A 21,426-nucleotide genomic window follows, 5' to 3' on the forward strand; every position below is an offset into this window, starting at 1 on the left:
TGTATAATGTTAGTATTCTATGAATTAGTACATATATAAAAAACTGAAATCTGTATTCATTGAATCAAAAAGACATTAAATTATATCTGCCTCTTTATTATATCAATTTTGAAAAAAGTGAATGTATGCAGCCTGATGGGAAGCCCATTAAATAACATTTGGCCTTTCAGCGAAAAAAGGTTGCACACCCCTGCACAAAATTAAGTGAAGTATGTAAAGAATCATAATTTTTAAATGATTCACTTATTTAAATAAGAGGATTAATTAACATTGCCAATTTTTGTAGAGGTAATATTTTGTCTTAAAAATTATTAAAATGAGATATTTATTACTACAATTCAGATGTGCATTAAACAGATCTTTTCTGCAATCTATTTATAAACATATATACAAATGAATTTTATGTTGTGTTGGCATATCTAGGAAAAAGTTAAGCTTGCTTTTCTCTTTCAGTGAACGAAATGTATGCTAACTAAATATACTAAACCATTTTCATATAACTGATAATTTTGGAACTGTTAAAAATGAACGAAGCTGGACCTTTCCTTGTGGTTTAGGTGCAGGTAGAAATCCCAAGCACTTTTCACGAACACTTTGCTGAGACTTGAACTGTGCAGGTTTTTTATTAGCAGAAACTTTAATTGTTTTTTTCATACCACTTTCATTATAGCTTGCAAAAAAAAAAAAAAAAAAAAAAACAACATTTAATCAGTATCACAGTATACATAATATAATGAGAATATTTTCTTCAATATATAAAAAAATCTGCATATAAAATTCTATAAAAGTAGCAGTACAAAACAATGAAAAATGGATCTTTGAACTATTTTCTGAGAATTTCATAGTATTTGGAACAGATTTTGTGTTGTCTAATTGATAAATATTAGGTTTCAGTTTTGACTTAATTGCTGAAATTAATTTCAGCATGAATATCATTAAAGTTTGGTTTAATCATTTGCTCTCTCTCTCTCTCTCTCTCTCTCTCTCTCTCTCTCTCTCTCTCTCTCTCTCTCTCTTTCCCTTTCTCCCTGATAATACAGTCTTCTATAAAATAACAAGGTTCTAATAACAGAATTTTTAGGCATTATGTAGAAGAAAATAAGCATTTCCTGTTACCTCCTTACCAAATCATTTTAATACTGTAAATAATATTGTAATCTCCTTAACCAATCATTTTAATACTGTAAATACAGGGATTCATCTCTTTAATCTTATCACACTTAATATCCTATTGAAGTTATGCTGCTTAAGAACTATATCTAGGCTTTTTACTGTTGTTGCTATTTAGGAAGTAGTAGTAGTAGTGGCATGTGATGCAAGAAAGCAAGCATATGAGCTTATGCAGCATCAGCCAAAAAAAAAAAAAAAAAAAAAACACAAACAAAACAATCCCCTCTAAATATTTGTCCAGTTCCTCCTTAAATTTATTTAACCTATCAACTTCCACAACGACAGATGGAAGTTTGTTCCAGCAATTAACCGCCCGCTGGCTAAAGGCAAATTTCCGCACATCTATTCTACATCTGAACAAGTGGAAGAATCCCACCAGAATTTAGTGTGTTCAACCCATTCAAGGCCTTATACACCTCAATCAGATCACCTCGCAGGTGCCTAGTCTCCAGCTGCTGCAATTTGCAGAACTTAAACCTCTCTTGGTAAGAGGATCCCTTCATTCCCCTCACCAATCTTGTTGCCCTTCTCTGTACATGCTCAAGCAAATCTACATCCTTCCTAAAATGAGGCCTCCAGACCTGCACGCAGTATTCAAGGCTTGGCCTGACCATTGCCTTATGCAGAGGGACAATCACCTCCTTTTCCCCCTGCTAACAAAATTCCTGTATATCATTGACAACACCCCATGACCTGCCCTGGCAGTCAGCCTGTCTGCATTGCTCAGAAAACTTCATATCTGACTGCACAATTACTCCCAGGTATTTTTCATTTTCTACCTCCTTAAGTGTAGTAGCACACAGTTGGTACATTTCTCTGGGGTTACTTCTACCCATATGCAGTACTTTGTTGCATTTTTCAATGTTAAACTTCAGTTGCCACTTCTCAGCCCATCTGCCCAAATTTTCTAGATCTTGTTATTATATCATTTAAAATTTTAATTCAATAAAACCAAAACCAACACTGATAACTTTTAGAAATCAGAAAATTTTTAATTCAGTTTGCTTTCAAGAAGAAATTGGAAATTATACAGGGTGGGTCTTGGTAAATGGCACAAAAGGAAAAGGCGATAGTCAAAACTGATGCATGGCTACACAAAATTTATTTATGGCTGTCAGATTTACATAAATTGCAATTACTGATACACCAAAAACCATGTCTATGTCTTGAATATAACATCTAGCAAATGATCCCCATTGGCGTCGATGAATTTCTGCAAGTTCTCCCAGAAGCTCCTCATGACATCCTGAATCATTTCCTGGGGAATGGCCTCAATCTATTCTCGGATTGCCGTCTTCAAATCCCCAATACTGTGTACCCACCAGGAGAAAACTTTGTCTTTGAGATATCCCCAAAGAAAAAATCTGGGGCTGTCACGTCTAGAGACCTAGCCGGCTACGGGACATCCCCAAATTGTGAGATCAGTTGATGTGGAAAGAACTACTTCAGCTTAGCCATTGTGGTATGGGCTGTAGCCCCATCTTGCGGATGAAAAAGTTCTCAATAATGTTCTCATACCGCTCGGCGTTGACAGTCACAGTCACTGCGTTCTTCATTGTCTTCAAAAAAACATGGCCCCACAATGCCTGTGGAAACTCCAATAGCACACCACATGACAATCTCTGGGCTACTGTGAGGTTTTCATGAAGAAGGTACAGGTTGCTGTCTGCCCAGTAATAGAAGTTTTGCTTATTCACAAACCCGTTAAGATGAAAGTTAGCTTCATAAGACATAACCAGAGAAGTGAAAATTAACCCATTCTGCTCCAATATCTCAAGGAATTTTGTGCAGAAGTCTCGCCTGCTCACTTTATCTGCTGGCCATAGCTCTTGAACAACTTGCAATTTGTATGGTTGGAACTTTAAATCGAATTTCACAATCCGACGCAGGGAACAGCAACACATGTGCAGAGTCCTTGCATGGCGATGAACCGATTGCTGAGGACTTTGCTGCAGAGTCTCACAGACTCGTTGGACATCGTCAGGCATACGCACTGTCTTTTGGGGCCCCTCATGCTTCTTATCGGTGACAACCCATTTGTTGCCACTGTTTCGCCCACCGTGATATCGTCCTTCTGTCAGGAACACGGAAATGGCGGCTGTTTCCAGGGTGCAACTCACGCACGTAGGCCTCCACAGCCTGAATACACACCTACACTGGCCAATGACTCATGGCAAACTGAATGGCATACTTTTGTGTTCCGGTTGGACAAGACAGATGGCCCACCCCACTTTCCTAATCTGCAGGGTTGCCACTTGTCACTGTACTATTTACCGAGACCCACCCTGTATATGCTTCCTGAAATGCACATTTTAACAAGAACTGTGATATATCTTAGTGTGAACTAGGTCTTATCATCATGTTGCATGAATTATATGAAAGAGAAATAAAATCATTTTACATATTGGGAATAGCCTCTTGTGTATATAGAGATTGGGCTGGCTATCATCACAGTTTGAAAATGATTTTAATGCCTGCACAGAAATAATCTAGTTTCTTTATTAATTTGTGCAATTCAACAAATTTTACACTGTAATTGGAGTTAAATTATACACATAACTAAAGTCACACATATAATGTAAAGTTATTTCCACACATTGCTTGACTTTTCTGCAGATTCAATTGAAATAAGTGTAATGGTAGTGAAAAATTATGCTATTAAATGATAGTTCCTGTGTGATTAAATTAAAAATGGCAGGTAGACGTGGTGTTAAGTGTAGGGCAAAATCCTCAAGCTATGAAAGCTATAATGCCAAGCACGGCCTCTTTCTGTACATAGTTTTGAGTGAACTGCATTTGCTACTTAGTAAATCTCATATTGTGGAGGTAGCTCACTATGAGTTGCCTATATTGTACTACTCCAAATAAAAGGAACTACTCCTATTGCTTTTTATTTAAAGTGTATGCAACCACCAAGACAGGTAGTTGTATACACTCTGATACTTCTTATATAGTTTTAATGTTGACAAAATTAAACCCATGTCATTCTATTATCCACACATTAATGAATGGCAGAGGGCATATGCACTTTCACTTTAATGCAAGTGAGTTTGAACAGCAAGACTAGTAAAAAATGTTTTTGAGTTGACCTTTTAGAATTTGAAAATGAATTAAAAAAAAAAAACCCACTACTCTGCACAATATAGGAGTTAAATTTATTTGAGGACACTTGATGATTCTGAAGGTCTACATGAAAATGAATAAATAATATGCAATAATTAAAACTAGTGATTAACAGGCTAAGATGGGAAGTTATTGTTACATTATGCCAATATGTCACAGTTTTCAACAGTAGATTGGAAGAGGGGGTTAGATCAAAAGAAAAGTGGGATATATGTCTCAGTAAGTTTTGGGATTTCTGGTTCTGTGGTTGTTGAAAGCTACTGGCTGTGATAGAAAGCTAAGAGTAACTGGATAGCTGTGGCATGTCTTGAAAGAGTTTTTTTTTGTATGCACTGTAACCACGTGGCATGACCAGCAGTAAAAGAAAGATGACAGTGGAGGTATGTTACAGGCCAAGCGATTCCCAAGAATATGATAAAAATCTCTTTAGGCAACTTGAATAAGTAAACAAGGGTAAGTGTACCATTAGGGGTTACTTTCATTTTCCTCTTATAAACTGAAAATTGTGGAAATGCAATACACATAGTGGAAGTAGTTTCATGAATCATCTATTTATTTTAACACATTGTAGAAATCAAAAGAAGTCATATATCCTCAATCCAGTTTTCACCAAGGATCTAAGCAGTATTAAAAATATGATAGCTGTGAATCTGTAAGTGGAGAGCGATCATAATGTCATAAAATGGGTAGTATCTAAAGAAATTTCAGTGGTCAGAGTCTGCAGTTTCAGTGGTCTAGAACAGGGGTCAACAAACTTTTTTCACGACGGGCCAGATAACCGAGAGATTTACGAGCGCGGGCCGTATAATCATTTTGTTCAATATGTACAATTCAGTAAATACAACAAAAATGAAGGCAACGAATATATTTATTTACCAATACACAAAATACGCAAAAATAAAGAATATATCGAAAAATAAAGATAACAAATATATTTATTTATCAAAAACTTATCAAGGAAGGTGACATTAGGAATAAGATAAGTAGAAAAGATTAATGTGATTTATGGAACTGGCGTTTAGCTTTTAAAATATCATCAATGTTTGCTTTTTGAATTGCTACACCCAACCAAGAGAACTTCCTTTAAATGTTCATCACTCAGCCTTGTTCGATATGTGGACTTTACATATTTCAGTTTTGAAATATGTAACGAACACTGATGCCATACCAGAGGCAAATTTCTTTAATTTTGAAAACTGATTATCAGATAAGCAGCGATAAAATTCTACACGATTTCCTTCTCTGTGTTTCTCTTTCAATAGGTCATTTACTTGTAAATCAATGATCTCTAACTGTAGTTCGACTGGCACGTCATCAACGTTACAATGAAAGGGATTTTGAAACAAAAGAATATCACTCTCAATTCTGTCGAGGTCTGAAAATCTTTCCAAAAAATGCTTTTTTAAGTCATTAATAATTTTCTTTGGAAACTCGAGATTGATATCTTCTCCGATTTCAGCAAGAAATTCTTTGAAACACTGAAAATGAGAGAAATCTCCTCTTTCTAGTTGCTTCAAAAAGTAATGGCTTTCTTCAAAATCCTTTAATGATTCAGTAAAGGTCACAGATAAACTTGTCCTTTCCTTGAAGTTTTAAATTCAATTCATTCATGTGAGATGTTATGTCAACCAAAAGTTGCCAAGGTATAAGCCCCGCTCACAAGCTGTCATTGAAACAGTAGTATTTCGTTGATTCACTATTTATTATATTTCCATATAAATAATTACAATATATTTTAGAAATTTTGATCATTTGTAGCACAGTGCGGGCCGGGCCGGATGAACAGACTACGCGGGCTGAATCTGGCCCGCGGGTCGTAGTTTGGTGACCCCTGGTCTAGAATATCACTATGTGTTAATTACAGGAAGGAAGACTAAATGGATTTACGTACTACTTAAGCTCTATTGTGGAGTAATGGATTATATAGAAGTGTTTAAGAGCTTTATCCTGAAGGCGACAAATATTCATCCCAGGTGAGAAGTAATTCATAAAAAAATGCCAAAATGAATGACAGGAGAGCAGAAAGATTTAATTGAGTGAAAGAACAACTTAAAGAACATCTTCCAAGCAGCAGATATGACTGCACCTGATGAAGAAGTTAAAAGCAGCCATGAGGAGATGGCTGGCTTCTCAGCAGAAGATTGGATTTAAGAATAAATATATGAAGTGTGGCATATATAGAAAAATAACCTATTTAAATTAGACAACTTAACTTTTTTATTTACAATTTTTTTTCTTTTTGATTTACCTCTATTCCTTCAAAAATTATGCAATAAGAGACATTACTATTCAGCCTATTCTTTTTTCGTGTGTGTGTGTGTGTGTGTGTGTATGTGTGCTAAGAGAGTAATACCACTTTATCACTAATTCTTAAATATGCTGAGCGGATTCTGCATGTGCATGCTGTTTTTTGGGATATGGTTCAAATCTACAGTGAACATAAGTGTTTCTCATTCTTTTTGGGAGAAAAATGATGTGGCCACTAAACATCAAAACAACCAAATGATTTCAAAATATTTCCTTATATTCTGAAGTCTCAAAAGTTTAACTGGGACTGAGTTGGATGGTGACCAGACTTTCAGACAGATGAGTCATATCCCAGAAGGACTTGGGGCTACCATTCAATAATTGTTGAATCAAAAACATGTAATACATGTGAAATGTTTGTACATGCACAACTCTTCTTTATTAACTTGTTACTCTCTTCAACTGTATATCATGTATTTAAATATAAAGGTTTAAAAAGTAAAAATCATGCCTCTTTCTTTACTATCATTTTGGATGGGCAGTTAATCTAGTATAGCTTTATATATTAGAATATACAGACATCATTTAGAAATCAAATTATTAATTTACTTAATTAATATTTATTGAATACTTGTGTAAAAATGTGAATTAAAGTAAATTATTGACCTTTCTAAATTTAAATGAATTGCTAAAATTAGAAACATAATTATAATAAAGTAATGTTATAAAAATTATAGCAAAAAATATGTACCCAGTTGATGATGTGCTTGCAACAGTAGCTCTGGCTTTATGTCGCCTCCACTTTGCATTATATTTATATTTTCCCTTAAAATTTTTCTTGCATCGTTTAACAGTGTTTCCGCCAAATGAATTCTTTCTTTTGCCTCCTCGAATGGTAACCTTTTTCTCTGCATTATCATGCCACATCTCGGCAACTTCACAAAGTAAGGCATCTGAATTATTTTCATCTTTCTCTGTTTCAAGAACTAGGAAAAAAATAAATAAATAAATAAAACAAAACAAAATAATAACAACAACAGTGAAAAAATGTGTAGGGTTTTAACTAGGGATGCACAGATTAATTGGTAATTGGCTGTATCGTTTTTTTTTTTTTTTTGCTGATTAATCGGTAATCGGCCCTTTGGCGATTAATCAGTTCTCAGTAAATTTAATTTTCACTTATATTTCTGCCATTTCATCTCTTCCAAGCGAATCATCAGTTAGTTTTGCCAATGGATTAGATTATAGCAATACTTTTACTTTCTTCATTGTTACCTTCATTTTCAGCATCTGGCTATTGATTTGACTATTTATTGATATAACAAACACAAAAAAATGAAAGAGTAATTTTGATAAACAAATAGCTTCATTGATAAACACAAAAAATTAAATAATGCTGATACACAAATGCTTAGCTTTTGAACTATTGTACTACAATTAAGAAAAACATTTTGAAACATTTAAAAAAGTTTTATTGAATATAATCAAATTTAATTACTCTTAAATTATAATGTAGGAACATAAGAGTTTCTCCATTTTCAGGGCATAACCTATTTCTTGCAGGCTCATATATATTTCCACCTGTACTGAATATTCTTTCACTTTCGACTGAAGAAGGGGTTGCACTTAATATTTTAAAGATAATTTATTCATAAGAGGAAAGGTTTCTTGAAAATTTTTCCACCACAAGAAAGGGTTATCAGTTTTTAGTAGTAATGGTAAATTCAAATAATGATGCATTTCTCTTGAGCAAGTACAATTATTAATGCTTGTTCTTTTCCTTTTAGATTCCTTTTCTTTTGATATTGCTGATTCTTCATTCTTCTCTGTCTTAGCAGAGGCTAATTCATGAAACCATTTTGAAAAATTGAGTGCATTGTCACTTAAGCATTCTTGATCTTCTCCAGAACTGGATGAACATGAAATATCTTCTCTGAATTTTTCTTTATGCTCCATTTTGCCCACAGCTTCTAGTACCCATTCTTTTATTTTGGCTTCCACATCACTTTTCTGAAATCTCATCTTGAATCTAGGATCTATGAAAGAAGATAGACACAAAGATTTATTTTCCAAATAAGTAGAAAATCTTTTGTCAATTGAAGATCTAAGTTCTTCAATTGTGGTGCAAATTCTGCTGAAGTTATTACTTTGTATAGCTCTTGATAAAAACAAATTAACAGTGTGAATTGCTGTCATGATCAGTGAAATGGTGGATTAACTTTTACTTGATTCCTTAGTAATTTCTTCAAATGGCTTTAAAAGTTTAACTATTTTTTCAACAAGACTTCACTGGTATGAATTTAATGAAGGGATGTCGTTATCCACAGCATATGTCACAAGAGCTTTTCGTTGCTCTAGATTTCTTTCCAGCATGTAATATGTTGAATTCCAATGTGTAGACACATCTTGAATTAATGTATGTTTTTTTTAAATCTAGTTTATCCTGTAATTCTGTCAACTTATTAACTGTTGAAGCAGAATAGTTAAGTGTTTTACAATATTTCTATTAGTAATGATATTCTTCACTGTCTGCTGGGAAAATATGGATTCATTTATTGAAAGTTGTAGTGTATGTATAAGGAATGATTGCAACCCTAAACCCCAATTATTAACTCCAGCTACCATATTTGTCTCTCCAGTTACTAACTTCAGTCTCGCAATACCAGGAAGATATTGTTTGTCAGTTTTTTTTTTTTTTTTTTATGAAAACCCCAAATACGAAAGGTATCAAAACCTATAGTACTTAGTACCATGCATGGGTTGAAGGAGAAGTATGGGGGGGAGGGGGGTGCCGGAAACTTTGCTCTAGAGACTAAACATGGGTTTCATCTTCAAGAGATTTGCTTAACTGTTCACTGATTCTAACAGCTGTGTGGGAGCCACTAAAAGGAGCAATGCTTAGGACAGCCTTATGTTGTTCAAAATCATTTGAAAGCCAGTGATCTATCACACTCAAAAAAGAGGAATTGTTTGTACTAGCTGTCCAAATATCTGTGGTTAAAGAAATGTACTTGACTTTCTCAAGAGATATTTGAATTTTGTTTTGACTTTTTGAAATATATCTGGTATAATATTTTCAGTAAAATACTTTCTGCTTGGAATGTAGTAATCGGGACAGATCTTCTTCAATAATTTTTGAAATCCAATGTCTGATACCAAAGAATATGGTTGCAGATCAACAGCTATCATTTCTCCAATTGTGTAGTGAATCTCTTTGGCCCTATGATTATTAATATCCTATAACTTTTTCTTTGCTAATACAGCTTCCAAGGTAGGTTGTACTTTAGTAGAAGGCTCATAGGTGCTGTCGCTTGTTCTTGAACACTCAGCTTCTGTACAAGTCCTTATCAATTTATTTGATTCTGTTTCCTTTGCTATTTCTTGAGGATGGAACTTCCTTTACATCATATTATATGTTGTAAAGGTTTTAGCTGTTTTTCCACCCCTTGATATGCTAACATCACACAAACTGCATATGCAGAGAGTTGTATCTTTTGGGCCTACCTTAAAAAAATTTCCACACAATACTTGGCATCATTAGGGTGATTGACGATTATTTAAAAAAGATATTAATTTTTTTCTTATTAAAGATCTGAAAAAAATTGATTACATTTAGATTAGAACTTTAGAAATGTGAGTTTTTAGATGCTCAACAAGAAAACAGTGAACTTCCCAAATTAATATCTTTGAAAGTATAACTTAGAGATATATGCTGTTGTGGACTTTTTTGTAGCGAACGATGTCCTCTATTGTAATGTAAAATTTAATTTGCACTTTACAGATCATATTACGGTGAGGGAAGCAAAAAAATTTCTTCCTGGTAAGAGCCTCTTCAACAGCATTCTCATGAATGATTAAAAAAAAGGACACATTTATTATCTCATAAATTATATACAGGGAAGATTGATTTTAATATGAATTAATAATAGCCATAGGAATAAAATAATGTATTTTAGCATACTTTATGTGCCTCAGGGAGACCATCCATCCCCTTTCTATCTCGAATACCCTTTTAGATGCAGAGTGCAATGATGCTAATTGCAGTTATTTTTTAAACTAGAAATTTAATGAAATGATGTATTGCTATCATGCTTCAGATTTTGTCTTCTCTTTCATCAGAAGTGTTGTCCCCGGTACATCTATCGATTTTACCTATATCACAAGGCATCAAGAAAAAAATTGAGTCACAATAAGCATATATTTTGAGTGCATTAATCATATAAACTAATGAACCATATGTGAAAGCCAATAATCGCCTGATTAATTGGTAATCACCCAATAAGCTAAGACCGATTAATCAGTAATTGGCCAATTTGCTTATCAGTGCATCTCTAGTTTTAACATTTGTTACATACTTAGAATATCACTCTACTTTAAACATTATTTTTAAGGATAGGGCTTTTAAACTATGGACCCAGCATTAGAATCTTTTTTACCAACTCCAACCAATGGTATACAAAAACTGATGATTCAGAATAAAGTAAAAGCAAGATAAAAGGCAAGATAAAGGATAAAAGATAAAAACTGGAATAAAATGGTAGCTTTTGACATCTTGGGATGTTCGATGAACTTTTTAATCTCAACGATATAGCCATGAATTATTCTGACTGTTGCAGGTGGCAATGAAAGCTGTGTCTAATAACAAAGTATGTGGTCACTGTACATCATGATATGTTGCAGGTGGCAATGAAAGCTGTGTCTAATAACAAAGTATGTGGTCACTGTTCATCATCATATGTTATTTCACCAAGCAGCAGCAGCAGCATGAAGGCTTGAGTTCACAATGAATGAATGAATGAATGAGAGAGAGAGAGAGAGAGAGAGAGAGAGAGAGAGAGAGAGAGAGAGAGAGAGAGAGAGAAATAATAAATAAATAAAGAAGCCAACATCATGGTTACTTTCCCAAAAGCAAATTCTTCAGTAAAAATATGAAAGACAAGTAGGGGAGGCACCATGTGATCAAACTGTATCTTGGTAGCAAATCAATTTGGGAATACTGCAAAGTAATCTAAGTACATGTATTGCACAATCATCATTCCAAATGAATGCATTTATGCCTCAACTGTGTTTTTTTTTTTTAAATTACACTTTATGAGCATAACAGAAAAAATGGTAAGTGAGAATCATTGGGTGCATGATAGGATGTCAGTCAGTTACAAGCTGAATCAGTCTGAAAAGAGGTGTGGCTGAGGTCAAAAACTTGAGCCTTGAAAACTAGAAGTGTTCTAGAATAAACTTGTCACTTGGCAGTGACAAATTTAATTTAGAGGTGATGATCAGCAGAGCAAATGTATATGTCAACATTCATCAGTACTAGAATGGAAGTAGTGGTTCATTTGTTCAATGCTCTTGGAAGGGGAAACTAAATGCAGTTAACAGCTTGCACTCGGATCAGCAGAGAGTCAGAATTCTCTTAGAATCATGTTGGCATTTAATAAGAAAATTCCAGAAGTGTAAGAATTCTGCTTTGTATTTCTTTTTTTCATCATTCACATATTCTTGAATAGGCAGGATTTTCCTTTGCAATAACAATGACTGAAAGGAAACAAAGACTGCAATAACACGAAACAAAGCAGTAATTGTTATTTGAGTCTTTGGGTCCACATCTAGCTCATGTCAGTGTGCTTCTGCATGATCTGTGAGTGTCTATGTTTTTGACACTTAGAACAGTGAGTTAGTTGTCTGACAGCACCAGGGGTTTTCTCCATCTCTGCAAGACATTTAGAACAGTGAAAGGTATTTGTAATATATGCATTCATTTAGTAGTATTAGTATTAATATTAGCATTAGCTGTACAGTGCAAAGAAACCCCAGCCTTTGGCTGCACTGGCAAAAAAAAAAATAATAATAAAAAAACCATCCATTTGACTCCCCCCACCATCCATGGAGGCAAGTTATTCTAATAATTAGTAACTTGCTGGCTAAAAGAAAACTTCCTGCAATCCAGGATAAACCTTTCCTCCAGTATTTTGAATTTTATGTCACTCAGTTCTGGGTGACATAAAATTCAAATTTTTATAAAGTATTTTTTATAACAATAAAAATTTCACCCCTGTTCATTTTATGTTCACCTCTCAGAGCCTTATATATCTCAATCAAATCTCCTCTAAGGCATCTAGTTTCCAAGCCTTACACAGCCCACATATTCGAATGTTCTCCCCATATGTGCACATTTTTGCTGATCTCACTGGGTGCATCACCCATCCAGGTTCCTTTGTTTACATTTAGATGCAACAGTTTATCTCCCACTCTCCTCTGAGTTATCACACAATTGTTTAACTACCTGTTAAATTAAATACACATTTGGCATCCCTTTCCCTAAGAATTTCATATGTGAATGTAGATGCAAAATAAATAATCATTTTTCAGCAACCTGAGCAGAATAATCATTAGTTAAATCATTCTTATCTCATGGCCCGTTGTGATTCATCCACCTCCCTCTCTTGTTTAAAAGCTAAAGTCTGCTTTTCTTTGAATTTTTTTGCCAAAGACTTCTCAAAATCAGCCTTAGCGTGATTTGGGGGGGGGGGAGTTACACAGACCAACAGATTAACAATAGCCGCTAAGGCCATATTGCTCCGGGAATATGCAGTGGTCATTCCCTGACCTGACCTTTCCACATCCTCCGTATTTGGTCGTGACGGGATCGAACCCCGGTCTAATCAAGAAGCGTGTGTTACGCACTACTGCTCCTTCCCACCTGGCTACGGAGGCAACCTGATGGGAGTCATCAAGGAACAAGTAAATACATGGGCTGTGTTACAGTAACTAAGAGTAAGAACAGGTGCATGTATACTTGTATGTATACCAATGGTAGGAGCATAGTAAATAAATTTGATGAATTTGAACTGCTGGGTCAAAATATCAAATGCGGACATTGTTGGGATATCAGAGATGAATAGAATTTAAATATAGGGAGTAAAATATGTACAGAAAGGACAGAGAGGATATGAGGGGAGAAGGGGTTACACTCTTAGTTAAGAGGCACAAAATCTCATTGCATCTTGAAGCACATAAAATCTCATTTTATTTCAAAGCACCTAAAATCCCATTTAAGGATGCAAAGAGAAAAACATCAAAGACTTCTTTACTTATGTAAACACTAGAAGGAAGGAGATGAATCAAACTGGTCCACTTGATATCGATGGTTCGACTGTTGATGATCCTGCTCAGGTTGCTGACAAATTGAATGAATATTTTGCATCTACATTCATATGAGAAGATTTCTTTAGGGAACTAGATGCTAGAAGTTTGTCAAACTCTAACAGGAAGTTAAATGATTTTGTAATAACTGAGGAAAAAGTGGAAGAGAAATTGTTGAAGTTAAACATAAGAAAGCCACCTGGGGTGGATAAGATATATCTAATTATAAGGGAGGCAACAAAGGAAGTAAGCAAATGCTTAGCTACAATTATGAGAGTATTCCATAGATTCAGGGGAGCTCCCTATGGACTGGGGAAGTGCAAACGTATCCCCAATTCAAAAAGAGGATCAAAGGATACAAGCTGTTTGTGCCATTGTTCAATGTATCGACAGAAATAAAGTATTTTTCGAATTTTAAGAATATAAAGCAGAGCTATAATGCTCAATATGTTCTATGTTATTTTAATATTTGTTGAAGAATAAGAGAAATTTACCTCAATATGATACGTAAACACTTCCCTATGATACGCTCCAGAAATTAAAACCAATATAAAATTAATGCAAAATGATTACCATAATAAAAATCAATTGAAAATAATTAAAAATTAACATAAATTTTGAATGAATTATTTGTGTTGCGAAAGAGGAAAGATCCATCTTATTCTTCTACAAATTTTGAAATAACATTGAACATATTGAGCATCATAGCTCTGCTTTATGACCTTAAATTTAACCATCTATGGACAAATTAAATGGAAAAGCTTGGTGAAAATCAAGCAGATGCTCTTGGAATCTGAAATGCTTTCTTTTGATTGTGCTTGGCATAGAGGTCTTCTAAATAATCCTCCAACTATTTTTTGTAATCGGGTATACAATTTTCTCTATGCCTGCTCACTGCAGGTGATGGTAGACAGCTCTCTGTCTTCTAACTTCTGCACTAATGCTGGTGTTCTCCAAGGTTCAGTTCTTTCTACTATTCTTTTACACTTGTATATTAATGACCTTCTTCCATTGACTAGAAATCCTACCCATAGTTTTGCTAATGATAGCACATTGCATTCCACTTTCCAGTTTGAGAAACTTTGACATGCACGAACAGTTTCAACGTCTCGAATATCCACTACCAGTTCCTTAAATGCAGACCTCCAAGCAATTCTCCAGTCGGGCAAAGATAACTTGTTGATTTCAATCCTTCTAAAACTCAGTCCTGTCTTATATCTCACAAAAAAAGAATTATTCTGCTCCTATGCTTATCTTCAATAACACTCAGATTTCTAGACTGATCACATATCTGTATCGGGGATTACCATGACTTCAAATCTCTCTCTCTCTCTCTCTCTCTCTCTCTCTCTCTGCCTAAGCACAAACTGAATTTTCTGTTTCTTTCTCGGTGTTACTTTTCTTCTAAATAGCTACCCACTCTGTGCAAATCTCAAATCTGCCCTACCATGGAATAATGTCTCCATAACCCCAGGGGCCTGAGCTAGATATCATCATTCTTCTCTTTTTTTGGTGATTCCCTCCTACTTTCTCTCTCTCTCAGGGTACTCAAATTTTTTTTGGCTGGTGCAGCATGAGCCTCAAGCTTCCTTGCACCATATGGCTAAATAATAATAATAATAATAATAACCTCTCTCAGGCTTCTAGAGTTCTTTTAGGTGGAGTTCAAATTCCTTATGTTGCTAAAACTAAGTATTTGGGATTAATCATAGATGACAAACTTTCCTTTTTCCCACATGTTTCACACTTAAATGTAAAAGTAAGACACTTTACAGGCTCCATTGCTAGGATTTCTCATAAGGAGTGGGGATTGAATAAGAGGGTGTTGTCATTGTATTATAAGACTATTTTTCTCCAGATAGTGGCATATGCGGCTGTTGTTTGGTTTTCTGTGGTAACTAAAACTAGGATTCGATCGAAACTTTTATCGCTTCAGCGCTCTATGTTATTAACTTTATTGAAAGTACCTAGAACAGAGTCTACAAACGCCCTACAGGTAATTGCTGGTACCATGCCATTGGATTTATTTATTGTCTACAGAGGGTTTTTGTACAAATTGAAAAAGGGTACATCAATAACGTTTTTGGATATTACAATCGATTTGGAGAATAATATTAAAGAAGAAAAACAACGAATATGGAACAAATTAATGGATTTATGCCAGACCAGATGGGAAAGTGGTGATGTTGGAGCTGTGACGAGGAAATATATTCCCCAGGTGAACTATGCATTGGAAAAAACCGTGGCATCTTGGTTTACGCCTTCTATGTACACTTCTTATTTGTTAACAGGACACGGCTCACTTAGGGCCAAATTATATGAGAGAGGGTTGGAGACAGATCCTTTCTGTACATGTGGCGAGCAGGAGACTTGGATGTATGTAATTTTTTTATGTCGGGAGTACGAAGACCAAAGGCGGATTTTGATGGCACATATTCCTGACTTATCATTTGATACAGTGCATTTGCTTATTGCAAATCGTGACTGTTTTAATTTATTTCAGGAGTTTTCAGCTGCTGTTTTTGCAAGAAGAACTGTTCTCAGAGCCTTTCTTGAGAGGCAAACCTAGTGTCTTAATTGTCTTCATGGAGTTTCACTATTTGTTTCTACATCTGGCTAGCAGCTGGGGTGCTGGACCTGATTCATGGTGTTGGGTCTGGTGCTCTGGTTAGTTGTCTTTTGTGCTGCGATCATGAATACTCCATTCTGGATTCTGCCGTGCTGGATCAGATTCATTGCGTCGGGTCTGGTGGTCTAAAGGTTCTATTATCCATGGCGTACAGTTGGAGATTGCTGGATAGTACCGTTATTGGTTTTGGAGGTTCCAGTGCATGTGAAACAGCAACTGAGGAAATATTCAGTTGAACTGTGATTTTTGAAGTTTATAGTTGTGCCATCCAGACTATTGAATATTATTGTTGTTTTATTATATATATATATATATATATATATATATATTTTTTTTTTTTTCCCTGCTGGCTCCCTGGTATGGGCAACCCGGGGTGCGGGATTGCTGGCACTCACTGGTATTGCACTACCTCCAGTGGGTGCGGGATTTCAAGTGCGAATAGCACTACAGTAAAATCAGACTCTGGTAATTTAACATACTTATTTTAAGGACTGGTTTGTAAAGACTATATATTCCCAAGTTCTCAAGGTAGATTTTGGCTTATGCCTGGGAGCTACCCTGAATAAGAACACACTTGCACACACACACGAGAGTTTAATGTTTGTCAGAGCATATAATTATATGTAAATATATCTTGTATATAAATCATGTATATACTTTTATGTACATAATGTTGAGACTATATTGTGTGTAATTAATAAATGAATGAATGAAAAAATTCAAAAGAGAGCAGTTAGGTTAATTAATGACCCTTCTCTTTCAAAGTCTGTCCACTTGTCTCACAGACATTCAGCAGAAACTGAACATTCTGTTTCTGCTGCATGCCTTTTCTATAGATAATTCAGTGAGCACTGGTCTTCTGAATTGGCTTCTATAATTCCTCCTCCTTCCAAATGAGTCCAAACAAGTGCTGCAACCAGTCAGCATCCTTTTACTGTCCAACTTCAAACTTACAGAACCAACGTCGTATATCTCGCAAAAAGGATTCTTCTGCTCCTATGCTTATCTTCAACAATATTCAGATTTCTAGACTGCTTCTCCTTCATTTATTGTTTCAATTTCCATTTCCTGGAATAACCTTCCTCACCAGTCAACAAATACCTTCTTCCATCTTCTCAACATTCAGTCCGCACACAGTACTAAGTATTATAGCTTCTACTAACTTTTGATGGGATTGTCATTTAAAAAAAAACCAAAAAAACGATGAGAATAATTCCTCCGGCGCCTCCGTAGCCAGGTGGGAAGGAGCAGCAGTGCATAGCACACGCTTCTTGGTTAGACCGGGGTTCGAGCCCGTCACCACCAAATACGGAGGATGCGGAAAGGTCAGGGAATGACCACCGCATATCCCGGAGCAATATGGCCTTAGTTGCTAATGCTCCTAAAAACCAAATAACAAACAAATAACAAACAAACATAATTCCTCCTATCCCGTCTCCCCATATTCAAATTCTGCATCCCTTATGTCTGGGTGACACCATGGTCTCTGATATTACAACATCCACATTTGATGACTTAACCAGTACTTCAAATTCACCAAATTTATTTATTTATTATGCCCCCGGCATTTGCACACATATAAGTATATATGTACCTGTAATCCTCTTAGTAATCCTAACACAGCTATTTGCTTGAGGACCCCCAACAGGCCTTGAAATCCTACAAACCTTCCTTCCCATACTACTGTAAGTTTCAATAGCAAAATACAAGAATCACTTACACCTCTGCCTTCAGCTGCTATTAATCTGTGTAAAGCTAGCGGTTTTCTGACTCACTTAAGACTGCTATGATAGCATCAGCAAATATTCTTGTAGCCCTTCTATTTAAGGATATCCCATCCTTGAAAAAACAGTTTCCCCTGGGAAAAATTCAACCCAATGAACCTTGTACAGTCTCTCCAGGGCCTAAATGATTGTGGCAAGTCTCCCATCATGTACTCTCTCTCCTATCGTGCTTGGGTATAATCAGACACTTCCAATTTCAATCCTAACTTGTGACTTTTTCACAACACTGCCCTTCACTTGCTGATTAAATCCTCAAATCTCCTATTTATAATAGGCGGCTCCGTATCCAGGTGGGAAGGAGCAGCAGTGCGTAGCACACGCTTCTTGATTAGACCGGGGTTTGAGCCCGTCACCACCAAATACGGAGGATGCGGAAAGGTCAGGGAATGACCACCGCATATCCCGGAGCAATATGGCCTTAGTTGCTAATGCTCCTAAAAACCAAATAACAAACAAATAACAAACAAACATAATTCCTCCTATCCCGTCTCCCCATATTCAAATTCTGCATCCCTTATGTCTGGGTGACACCATGGTCTCTGATATTACAACATCCACATTTGATGACTTAACCAGTACTTCAAATTCACCAAATTTATTTATTTATTATGCCCCCGGCATTTGCACACATATAAGTATATATGTACCTGTAATCCTCTTAGTAATCCTAACACAGCTATTTGCTTGAGGACCCCCAACAGGCCTTGAAATCCTACAAACCTTCCTTCCCATACTACTGTAAGTTTCAATAGCAAAATACAAGAATCACTTACACCTCTGCCTTCAGCTGCTATTAATCTGTGTAAAGCTAGCGGTTTTCTGACTCACTTAAGACTGCTATGATAGCATCAGCAAATATTCTTGTAGCCCTTCTATTTAAGGATATCCCATCCTTGAAAAAACAGTTTCCCCTGGGAAAAATTCTACCCAATGAACCTTGTACAGTCTCTCCAGGGCCTAAATGATTGTGGCAAGTCTCCCATCATGTACTCTCTCTCCTATCGTGCTTGGGTATAATCAGACACTTCCAATTTCAATCCTAACTTGTGACTTTTTCACAACACTGCCCTTCACTTGCTGATTAAATCCTCAAATCTCCTATTTATAATAGGCGGCTCCGTATCCAGGTGGGAAGGAGCAGCAGTGCGTAGCACACGCTTCTTGATTAGACCGGGGTTTGAGCCCGTCACCACCAAATACGGAGGATGTGGAAAAGTCAGGGAATGACCACTGCATATCCCGGAGCAATATGGCCAAAACAAACCTATTTATAATATCATTGGTACCAATTTGTACATCAATATCACCTTTTGTGTCCTTAAAATACCATGCTACTCTACAACAACTTTTGCCTCAGGCAAATTACTATGGTCCCAATTCCACTTATCCTTTTTACAAAGCATATTTCCCACTCCTATAACAACGGAGTCTCCAATAAAAGCTACTTCCTGTGGGACCAGTGCATTCTACTATGGAGGATCTCATTGTGTTCCAGCACTGTGCTGGGTAGTGATTGCTTGAAGGGTCCCTCTTTTCAATTTCTTCAAGGGCATCAACGTTGTTTGTAAGCTCTCAAATAAGCCTATCAGAATGCTGACTTGGCACCTAAGATCCTTGTATTCTCTCTACAACAAAAGCACACAAATACATCCCTTGGCTGTGTCTTGTCCAACTACAGAGGACTCAGCACAAAAACCAGAACTGGAACAGCAACTGTAGCTATGATTCGCAAGAGAACCACTGTCAACAGTTCTCTCCTGAGCCAAAGCATCTGGTTTACAAAGTTAAAGTATCTGGCGTGTGATGGACAAGGCATGATGCAAACACATTACACAAACTGTGAAGAAAATGGTCTCTACACTACAATGGTAAACAGATGATCTTATTTTATTCACAGAATAACTTTAAACTAATAATATTCTGGATAAAATGCTCAAACCCACCATCAGAAATTACTTAACTAATTACTACATTGTTATTTGAGATATCTGAAATGTGATTACTTTAAAGCAGTAAAGTTATTCTGTGAATAAGCTAAGAAAATTTATACCGCTGCAGTCCAAATCTGTTCATGTCATTTCTGTTCGTTCCCTAAAAAGAATGCTATAGCATTCAAAGCTTACAGATGGTTCCGCAAATAATCAAATTAACATATGACAAATGCAGCATTACCCCATGACTAATGGGACCATGCTGTATAAATAAAATAAATAAAAAAAAAATACACACTTTTTTTTAGGTTGATGTTTGTTTTTCATAAGTTTTGTGGATACTGTGGTTATTTCATTAATAACACTTAAATATACCAACCACTCACTGCTATTAAGAAAAAAAATAAACATACTCAATCTTTCTGCTCCATATCTTTGTGTAACTTCTAAGAAACGAGATCCATACTTTTCAAACACAACTCGTGTGATATGAGGAATTAACAACATTTCTTGCTCCGTTGATGGCAAATCCCTAGACATCTGGCGTAATGCTTCTATATTAATAATATTTGTATAATGCATTTTGCGTTCTGAAGCTACAGCCTTACTCACTGCTATTAATTCATCATAACAATTACTGATGAGTTTCTGTATCTCAGTATTTTCTTCTGCATTGGTCACTGGTTGAACTGTTGGCATTTTCTTTGTGTCTTTTCTTAAGTGGAATCGAACCTAGAATAAATGATAATCAAAAAATATACATAGAAACTAAATTCATGCATATTATATGGATTATATCCATTGTATAAACCATATTTGTGGATTATACAATGGATTTTATCTAGTTATTAAATTAGAATTATTTTTGATATTTATTTTTTTTTTCAGGTGATAAGTGGCTCTTCCAACTGATGTGAATTTTGAAACAAAATGCTTAAGTTTTCTGATGATAAAGACAAGCAGGGTAGCTTACGATAATCAAGTCACACAACTTCAATATGAGCTAAATAAGTTATTCAGATTTGTTAAAAAATGACAAGATAAGACAAAATATTGGATAAGGTATAACATTGGTAAATATGAGTTCTTGCTATTCAAGTGGTGCATTAACACCATTTGAGTAGCAACAAAATCAAGGCTAGATGGCTAGTCAGGATTCCTCAGTTTAATAACAGCAATGGCCATTCTTTTTTTACTACAGCTTGTTAGTTATGTAATGGAGCTATCCATCAGCTCTTGTCATTATGCTAATGTATGCACTGGAGAATTTTGCGTGGTGTTTATAGAAAATAGTAAAGATTTATTGCAGAGCTTTTCAAAGTGGGTATGTACCATGTTCCAAAGGGTATTGCCAAATTTTGGCAATGTCAACATTGTTTTCACTTCGATTTCCTTTCAC

The 21,426-nt window shown here is 35.6% G+C and overlaps 1 protein-coding gene across 1 annotated transcript in view; it reads right to left on the minus strand.

Annotated features, from left to right (window-relative positions):
* Window positions 1–418: 418 nt before the first annotated feature.
* The window catches only part of LOC150080603 (recQ-like DNA helicase Blm), a 200,546-nt gene continuing 179,538 nt past the window's right edge, over window positions 419–21,426 (minus strand). The window contains exons 14-16 of the mRNA XM_090381153.1: window positions 20,441–20,759; window positions 7,292–7,526; window positions 419–670 (exon numbers count right to left, since the gene is read on the minus strand). Of these exons, the coding sequence (XP_090237279.1) occupies window positions 493–670; window positions 7,292–7,526; window positions 20,441–20,759 (732 nt within the window). The 3' untranslated portion in view covers window positions 419–492. The remainder of the gene's footprint in view (window positions 671–7,291; window positions 7,527–20,440; window positions 20,760–21,426) is intronic.

This window comes from Mastigoproctus giganteus, chromosome 9, assembly GCF_048544385.1.
Source record: "Mastigoproctus giganteus isolate SK-2022 chromosome 9, ASM4854438v1, whole genome shotgun sequence".
NCBI classification, from domain to species: Eukaryota; Metazoa; Arthropoda; class Arachnida; order Uropygi; family Thelyphonidae; genus Mastigoproctus; species Mastigoproctus giganteus.